The sequence below is a fragment of a genome, unplaced genomic scaffold (assembly GCF_019419815.1).
Source record: "Pyrus x bretschneideri cultivar Hongxiangsu unplaced genomic scaffold, Pyrus_bretschneideri_v1 Contig56, whole genome shotgun sequence".
In the NCBI taxonomy this organism is placed as follows: Eukaryota; Viridiplantae; Streptophyta; class Magnoliopsida; order Rosales; family Rosaceae; genus Pyrus; species Pyrus x bretschneideri.
In genome coordinates this window covers 2,105,456-2,114,805 of record NW_025999794.1, presented here as the reverse complement: position 1 = coordinate 2,114,805, position 9,350 = coordinate 2,105,456, and the positions used below count along the sequence as shown (strand labels likewise).

The 9,350-nt window shown below is 34.7% G+C and overlaps 1 protein-coding gene across 1 annotated transcript; it reads left to right on the top strand.

The window, feature by feature from the left end:
• Window positions 1-4,166: 4,166 nt before the first annotated feature.
• Window positions 4,167-9,051, top strand: LOC125471077 (probable ATP synthase 24 kDa subunit, mitochondrial). The gene is made up of 7 exons (XM_048570952.1): window positions 4,167-4,326; window positions 4,636-4,729; window positions 4,986-5,130; window positions 6,202-6,312; window positions 7,738-7,884; window positions 8,397-8,519; window positions 8,829-9,051. Exons 1-7 carry the CDS (start codon window positions 4,288-4,290, stop codon window positions 8,890-8,892), a joined length of 723 nt encoding a protein of 240 aa, XP_048426909.1. The 5' UTR covers window positions 4,167-4,287; the 3' UTR covers window positions 8,893-9,051.
• The last annotated feature ends 299 nt before the right edge of the window (window positions 9,052-9,350 follow it).

Below are 9,350 nucleotides of genomic sequence, written 5' to 3'. Positions count from 1 at the left end.
ACTCACAACCCTTCGTATATAATTCCCCATTCATATGAACTCATTTACAGGATAATAATTTTAGGTTTCAATTAGTAACCTTATGTGTCATATTATGTGAGTGTATTTCACTATATTATAAATGCTCATATGTAACCTCTTTGGTTCAACATCTTTTGGCTATTTGTATTATATACATATATATGGGTCCATTTTTCCCACGTTCTTACAAAATTGTGCTTTCTCCATTTTGGCCAATAATTTTTCCTTTTGTCGACAAAAAAAAATAGAAAAAAGAACGGGACTCAATATCAACACAGCTCATTGATGAATTTAGTAGCTACATGTAAAAACTAAAATTACCATTGGTTATCGTCAATTTGTGATCCTATATTCTCGTGTGCATGCGCATGCATAAAAGCTTTTCATTTCTTTGGGTATCCATTACCTCTTCAAGGGTATTACACTATCTCTTCCAGAACAGTCATAATTTAGAGAATGTGAATCATAACCTCATCTTGAGCATTATAGAGCTTAGATTTTGATCTCCATTTCCGGGAGTTGAGTCATTAAAACCTATACTCCTATCATGCTTGATGCATGAAACATCAATATTCCCATGTCCGCGGATTGTCCTTTCTGGGACGTGTATCCATGCGGCGACTATCATGCTTTCGGCATGCAACAATTATGCTTCGGGAATGCAATGGTTTAGTAGTACCATATTCTTCTTCTTTTGAAGGACTGAATCTTTTGAGTCTAAAGGTCTGCCACGCTTCAAGTGTGCAACAGATAAATCATTTGCTACCACATTATTTGTTCCAACTGGGACATCAACTCTTGTAGGCACACTTGCAGCTAATATATATATGATTTTATCACTTTCGTTACATCACTAAATGCATTTGGCATTTGATTAGCATATTGTTGCATCATTTAATTATCCTCACTTCATTTTTACATTGATTGCTTCATGAATCAAAATAAGACAAAATGGGTACATCCCACGACAATTCTAGTCATTCTTCTATGATAGTCTTTTATCCTCGTTGTTCTTCTGGAACGGTCTTTTCTCCACCCAATGGTGGGAAAATTGTCTTATCAAAATGACAATCCGCAAACTACGCATTAAACATATCCTCAGTTAAGGGTTCCAAATATTGAATGATAGATGGTGAATCAAATCCAACATAAATTCCCAGTTTGCATTGATGCCTCATTTTAGTATGTTGTGGCAGTGCAATAGGCACTTAAATAACACAACCAAAAACTCATAAATGTGTAATGATTGGCTGGTGCCCAAACACGAGTTGTACTAAGAAGTATTGATGGTTGGCAACAAGTCTCAACCAAACTTAATAATGCATCATGTAAAATGGCATGTCCCTATGTAGAAACTAGCAATTTCGTTTTCATGAGCAAAGCGTCTGTAATCAATTTCATACGCTTAGTAAATGCTTCTGCTAAACCATTTTGAGTATGAATATGAGGAACATGATGTTCAACATCAATGCCCAATGACATGCAATAATCATCAAAACTTTGAGATGTAAACTCTCCAGCAAATATACATGGATTATATCATCATTTACATGAATAAAGGTATTTCTAGTCCTTCTTTAATAATCTGTGGACTGAGACTCTTATGGCTTTAATTACAATTAAGTTGTGGTATTGCGGCACTTCAAACTTATGGTACTCATCAAGGAACTTCATGTCCGATCTTGAGGATCAAGGGACTTCATGACCGATCCCTTTACATGATGGAACTTTGGGTCCAATCATTTTATATGATGATGATCAAGAAACTGCAGGTTTGATCTTATCAAGGAACTTCGGGTCCTGTATATAGTCATCATAATAAAAATAAGTATAATAAATAAATCAAATCATTAAGCGGTAATTTCAGCCATAGTAAATAAATTGCTTTTAAGTAAATAAAGCTTGTGGCAAGGGCTTTAATTCAGCACCATTCACATAAATAAATCAAAACTTAAAGCAAGAGGCGGTAATTCCAGCCATAGTAAATAAAAGCAATAGGTAGTAATTCCAGACATGGTAAATAAAAGCAATAATAGAAAAGGGTGATGATTAAGTCTCCATTTTTGTTTTCTTTTCTTTTTCTTTGTATGCCACTTCCTTTGGTTTCATCCCTTTTATTTTATTTTATTTTTAAAACTCTTAAGTCCTTGTAGTTACCTAAGAAGTGATAGTAATAATAAGTCTCAATTTGTGTTCCTCCTCAGGTAAGTTTCGAAAGAATCGAAATGATTCCCGTAAGTTTTGGAGTCAAGAATAGTGCCTGCAACTTATGAGAATATCAAACCGTTACATTTAGCTCAAATTTTAATATGATATCGATAAGAGGATACCGAAAAACTTTTGTGAAGAAACAATTTTGATCTGAGCTAGCGAAGATGGAGTTTTGGATACTCATAAGATGGTTGTCTAGTTTTTTGTGGAATTGGAAACTTGTTGGTGTTTCAGACATCTACAATGGTCGCACCGTTAAAATTTTCTAAACATTTGATATGTTGTAGATACTGGGCTAATGAACAAATTTATTAAAAAGTATTTCAATTCGAGGTCAGCAAGTTGGAGTTCAGAGGCTATTTACATGGCTGTCAGATTTTCTACGAATTTTGAGTTTGTACCCTTTTGCTTCTGCAAAGGATGATATATAGTCATATAACAAGATATATAGTTGCTTCAAGAAAATCAGTAGTACAAAGATTTGAAGATCAAATGAAAATAATTTCTTATCTATGAGATTCCAGCTGATAGAGGTGCGAGGAAGGTAGTGCTTCACCAGATTTGTGGCGTTGTGCTTTCCACTGACACGAGAGCTTATCGTGCTGATAACATGTTGTAAAATCGGCAGTATGTGTAGTGAAATAAATGAAACAAGACTCAATATTTACGAGGTTCCTCTACAGTCAGTGTGATTGGAGTACAAAGATAACTCTCTCTATTCTCTCATCTCTTCTTCCTCACTTTTCTCTCTTGTTGATGTGTTATCTTCATACACTTTGGTCTTTCTTATATAGGCAAATGAATAGGTAAGATGACAAATCAAAACCTACCACACTCATGCTTTGGTGTCTTCATCATGTGCTTCTTTGTTTGAGTGTTAGACCAAGTTTAGAGGGATGAGTTGTTGTGTGATGAGTGGTAGTGGGATGAGTTGTAGTAGTATGAGTGGCTATCCACGTTAACCGGCTATGAATTACAACATGCTAAGGGTTGTGCTGCCATCTCGAAAGTTGTCAAGTGCTTTTGGTTGTTAAAGAAATATGATGAATGTTACCAATTTTTCTTTCATAGTACGTACCGCTAAGTGGTCTGATAGTCAATGGTTGAATCTTGTTTATAGAAATCTAATGAATGTTTTCACCAGTTCAATCCTGTATAAACCTGTATAAATGAGTAATATGTACCATTATAGCCAAACTTGAATGTTAGATTGTTGTTTAAAAAGTCCTTAAGAACTTGGCTATCACGTACAGGAAAAATTTCAGAAAAACCAAAATACTAGAAGTCTCACACTTTTGTGCAAAGTATGTTACAAATGACCTTAGATAGTGCATCATATTGCAGAAAAACAAAGAGGAAAATGAAACATTGTACGTACACCTGTACAATTTTTTTAATAGTAAATCTATAAACAAATATAAGGTAATAGAAAATTATCATTAGTACTTTGGTCCAGTAATAATTATAAGTTTGAGATCACAAATTATACTGGGTGGTATTATTCACACATGTTTTTATACCTCTTACACACCTGTGTTGATTTTTGTTAATTGATATTCTGCAATCCATTCGATGTGTGAGAAATAAAAATAGGTATATAAATAGCGCCATCCGTTATACTATTTTTAATAACAAGTTTGATTCTTGATTAAAGTCAATTTGATTTATAGTCTTATTCTTATTATTTAAAAAAATAAGAAGGGAATTGTTATTAGCGCTCCTAAAATCTCATTCGGCACTCCAAACTTTCTATAATTAGAAAGAAAAATACACTTGTAAGGAGTGTAGAATTAAATTTTTGAATTGCTAAAAACAGTTTCCAACAAAAAAAAAAAAAAAAAAAAAAAAAAAAAGTGGTAAAGCATAGTGGCATTGTGGTAAAATACCAGCAAGTACGTCTCCAGGTGAGCATCCAACGGTCCAGATATAAGGGAAAGGAACTCGCTGCCTCTCCCATTCTCTATAGTGCTCGCTCTGATAGAGGCCTCAGAGCAATCAAATACAAACCCTAAATTGAAATCCGAACAGGAAGAAGACGAAGACTGAGCTCCGATCATGGCCTTCTCTTCCCGCCTCTTATCCAAATCCAGACAGGTTAGTCACTCGATCCTCATTTCTCAAATTTCTTTCTTTAGTTGTTTGGCTTTTGAGAAAATGTTTGAGAAAATTAGGGCATTTCAGGTTAGGAATTTCATTTTTTAATTTTCTTAAATTTATTGTTTATCAGATCAGATGGCGTACTTTGTGATATGCTATAACACGATTGAGCATTTTTATTAATATTACTTTTTCAAGATCCGATAGATGATGAATATGTGGAAAGTTTCGGGGGCTTTTAACTCTGGATGAATGAAAGCCAGGGACTCATGGATTTTTGTATTAATTTTCTTTGTAATGTTTCAGCTGTGTGGCAATGGATTCATTCTTCAACAGGAGCGCGTTATTCCTGTCCGTTACTTCGCTAAGGAAGCAAGTCGCCCCGTGCTAAAGGGTGATGGTGAGTCGAAATGCTTGGCCCTAAAATAACAACATTGAGAACAATGGGTTGCTCTACGTTTTTCACAAATTTATATGGGTTTTAATATCAGTGCTATACAATGCTAAGTTCCAAACTTTATCTCTGGCATTTTAGTGCCTTTTAGATGGGATGTGTTTATGGGTGACTGGTTATCCATTGTTGATTTTATTTATGTCTTTCCTTCGTCATTATTGATGACACCTTACTAAAAATTTCTTGCGTTTGAGGGGTAAAGAGATGCTGAAGAACATCTTCTTAGATGTTAAAAAGAAATTTGACACAGCCCTTGGAATACTCCGCAAAGAGAAGATCACCATTGACCCAGAGGATCCAGCTGCTGTTTCTCAGTACGCCAAGGTCATGAAAACCATAAGAGAGAAGTCAGTTTCTTTAACCCCTCACTAGTATATTTCATGGAGTAATATGATTGCTTTGTTGTTTTATGCAGATGTGCCAATTTGTTATCACATGTAGTATAAATTCACATTTCGTGACAAACATATAAACACAAGGGATGGCAGTGTTATGTTTCAAGAATGTACATTATATTAGTAATATTTTTGTGTAGTTTGTACATAATATACTGCTACAGTTTACCGAGGAAAGGAGTAGTAGGTAATGCAAATAAGGAAATTGACAGGGAGGGATGGGAAGGGAGTAAAGGGTATTGACAATCAATATTTGTGATCAACAGTGAAGGAACCTGAACCATAGCATATATAATAGATATGAATCCCTTCATAAGAGTAATCCCTTTCATTGAGAGGGATTCATTGTTCAAGGCACTCTTCAATAAGGTTTAGTAATCCAAACTATCTAGTTTACAGATCTCCATCTTAGAATCATCTGTACAAAAAGTTATTGAAATCCAAATTCATTTGACCAATTGATTATCATCATGAACATTTAGTTATATTTGGAGAAATATTGTGTTCGTATATTATTTGTGCTATGGTTTGTTGAATTTCGGATTTCGGTGATTTTTTTGTAAGCATGATATTGAATGAAGTCCTAAAAACTGAACAGTTTGGATCATCCGATTGCATTGAAGGTTTCCTTTGCCTTTACATGGATGAACTTGCACTAATTTGTTTCTGATGAAGCTTTTGTCATTGGTGGGAGTAAATCATCAACCATTATGTGAGATTGACACTTGACTAGTTCCAGGCTAGCTACCATTATTAAATAACATAACTCTGTAATTCGTAAGTGCATAATTTAATTTTAGCTTTGAAAATTTTATAACGTTACTGTAGATCTCCTTTTATATTGTTAGCCCTTGTATTTCCATTAACTTCTACTGGTATTAAAGGACTAAGAAATGTGGATACAATTACTATCACATTACAGGAGGGAGCTTGTGTGTTGTTTTGTGTTTTCTTCTTTTAGATGCCACCTTTCATTGTTTTAACTTTTTTGAAGTGGTCAGCAATGCATTGTGTGTCTTGCAGGGCAGATTTGTTTTCAGAATCCCAGCGCATCAAACACACCATTCAAAGCCGAACACAAGATATCCCAGATGCTAGAACATATCTGTTGACATTGAAAGAAATTAGGATCAAGTACGTGCTACTCTGTCCATCAAATTGTTGGATGTCCATTGTTATAATGGGATTAATATGGTTTTTAATCTATGTGCTTATACTCCATGTTGTTTCTGTTATTACTCATAAGGTCTTATTTAAAAAAATAATTTCTACCAAGCTTAGTGTGATTATCAATTTAGTGATCTCAGAGCAGAAATAATTATCTTAGTCTTTTGACCATTAGAAGGGAGGTAGTGTCTTTAACAATGAAGAAGGGTGGTTTATGTGTAGTGAAGTTTTTGTTAAGATACAAATCATTAAATGGTTGTGCAGCCTTGTGGTGTAAGAAGCATGAATGGGATTCAAGAGAAGGATAATACTTAGGTACTCACTTTCTGATTTGGCGCAATAAAAAGATGCCACGGGTTCCTTGTTTTTTCCAAGTCCAAGAAACATTAATTAACATGTCTATTATTTACTAAAACAATAAAATATGTGTTCAAAATTTCATGCGAAAAAGTGAGTACCCAAGTATTATCCTCAAGAAATCAAGTATTCGTGAGGAAGGTCAGTTAGATCTAATTTTTCTTGGAGCTGGGACTATGATTCTTATGAACAACTTAAATGGTTAGGAGGAACGGTTGATGGCTGATTTCTTGCCTTATTTTGAGAATTTTAAAATTTTTGTGGCAATAGAGCTGTTTCTAGAAGGTTGCTACTGGATCAAATGTGGAATTATTCTGTTGTACCTTTTGAAGCTTGTGTGACAATGCTGGTGATAATGCCTTCTATTGTTAGTCCTCCATTTGGAAAGCAAAGGTACCTGTGAAGGTACAGATTTTGGCCTGGTTGACCAAAAACATCGGTTATCATCATCTTGGTGTGTTATGTGTGGAGGTGAAAGTTGTCTTTTCACAATGTAGCTGGTTGATCCTAGCAAGATGTTAGGCATGGTTAAGGGAGTGGCAGAAGTTGTTTGGGGTAGGGAAGACAGCTGAAGTGTTGAAGGTATGCGGCATACTGGCAGTTCTTTTAAATAGTTTGGTGGGAAAGAAGCAAGAGGATTTTGAAGATTGTGGAGGGGCTTATATGAGGAAATTGAGGAGTATTATATTTTGGACTTAGCTTTGGGCTTCAATATCTTCAGCATCATCTGATTGCCTGCAGTGTAATGCTAAAATCTGGTTCTATGTGGTGGTATTGTTTTGATAGGATTATGTGTAATAAGATAGTTTCATTATTTAGGTAGGATCAGCTTTCCTTGTTTGAGAGTACCCATTAAGTTTTGTAATATTAAAAAAAAAAAAAAAAAAAAATCATATATGGATATTTCTAATGTTAAATTGTCATTTAGGGTTTTTCTGTTTACACGTACGTCTGCCTTGCAAACATCCATACTTCAAACGCTTTTTTAAATATTCAATTATATTTACCAATTAATTTATTTCCTTCCTTTTACAGGAGAGGTCTTACTGATGAACTTGGTGCAGAGGCTATGATGATGGATGCATTGGAGAAAGTCGAAAAGGAACTGAAGAAACCTCTTTTGAGGAACGATAAAAAAGGGATGGCTGTTCTCATGGCAGAATTTGAGAAAATAAACCAAAAGTATGTGACAGTTTGATTTTTATTTTTATGTTGAATACAGAGCAAGTTGTTATCTCGATTAACTTTTATTTATAGCTTTACTGTGCTTGCATGGTCCAAGTTTTTGGGTTATAGCTTTTTATGTAGTTAATTGTGAACTCTCATACGATAAGTAGTTTCTGGTAAAACACTGATTTTTTTTTTTTTCCTTTTAAATTAAAGTTGTATTGCCTCGTCTGATCCCATTGTTGACATGCTGGATTTTCAAACGCTGTACAATATCAATCTGATTTTGGTTGTACTATTTCCTTCTTTTCACTCCACGACCAACCACTGAAACTAATTTTCATTTTTTTTTTTCAAAAAAAAAAAAAAAAAAGATATTATATTTAGGAGGGTGAAGTTAATCTTAATTGTAATGGTCACAATTGTAACCTGGGGATAGTAAACCCTTCGTGTCTCAGGCTTTTAGTATGCTTCCATAGCTGATGTGAGATAGAAAATTCCGATCTAGTCTAACCTTGTCCTTTTAGGCTTGGAATTCGTAAGGACGACCTACCAAAGTACGAAGAACAGCTAGAACTCAAGAAAGCCAAAGCACAGCTGGAGGAACTTAAGAAGGATGCTCTTGAGGCAATGGAAACTCAGAAGAAACGGTAATTTATCCATGTCTTTGCCTACTACCTCCTCTTTTGTCATGTATGTTTCTTTGTAGCTCTGAACCATTGAGGGTCGTCATTATGGATTCAAATATGCACCATGCTATTTAATTTGCTTCCTTTATTGAGCATAGTTGGTGATTGGTAAAATTTTGTTCAGAGTCGGTGATTTGTACCCTTTGCTTGCGGTGTCTTAACAGTATATGCGAGTCCTTGTTATCGTTCGATTGGCATATGTGAAAATTACGCATTGTAACTTCCCTTTACAGGACTGATATGTACTTTTTGTTTTTAATATGTTGACAGGGAGGAATTCAAGGATGAGGCAATGGTTGATGTGAAGTCGTTAGACATCCGAAACTTCATCTAAGGATCTGGGATTGCTTTGAAAGTGGCTTGTTTTGAGATGAACCAAATATTTTGGTCGAATCTGGAAACTGATGAATTTTCCCTCCTGTTTTAATAAGGCCCCGATTGGTTTGGACTTCGGAGTGCAATTATTCCCAAATCTATCAGATGATTCAAGATTTATGCGCTCTTTTGTAATTTTTCTGATTTATTACTTGCGTTGCCGCCTTTCATTACTGTTTACATCTTCCGAACTGGTCTCCAATTGACCTACATCATTAAAATGGTCTTTAAAATTGAAAATTGATTGAAATAGTCGCTTAAAATAGGTGTTGTCAAAATTAAGTTCTATGTTGATGTGGTACATACACAGGCTCCATAAGCTTTTTCTTAATCGCAAATGGCCCTAAGATTGATCTACATCATCAAGATGGTCTATAAAATTGAAAATCGATTATTATAGTTTTTGAAAATAGATCT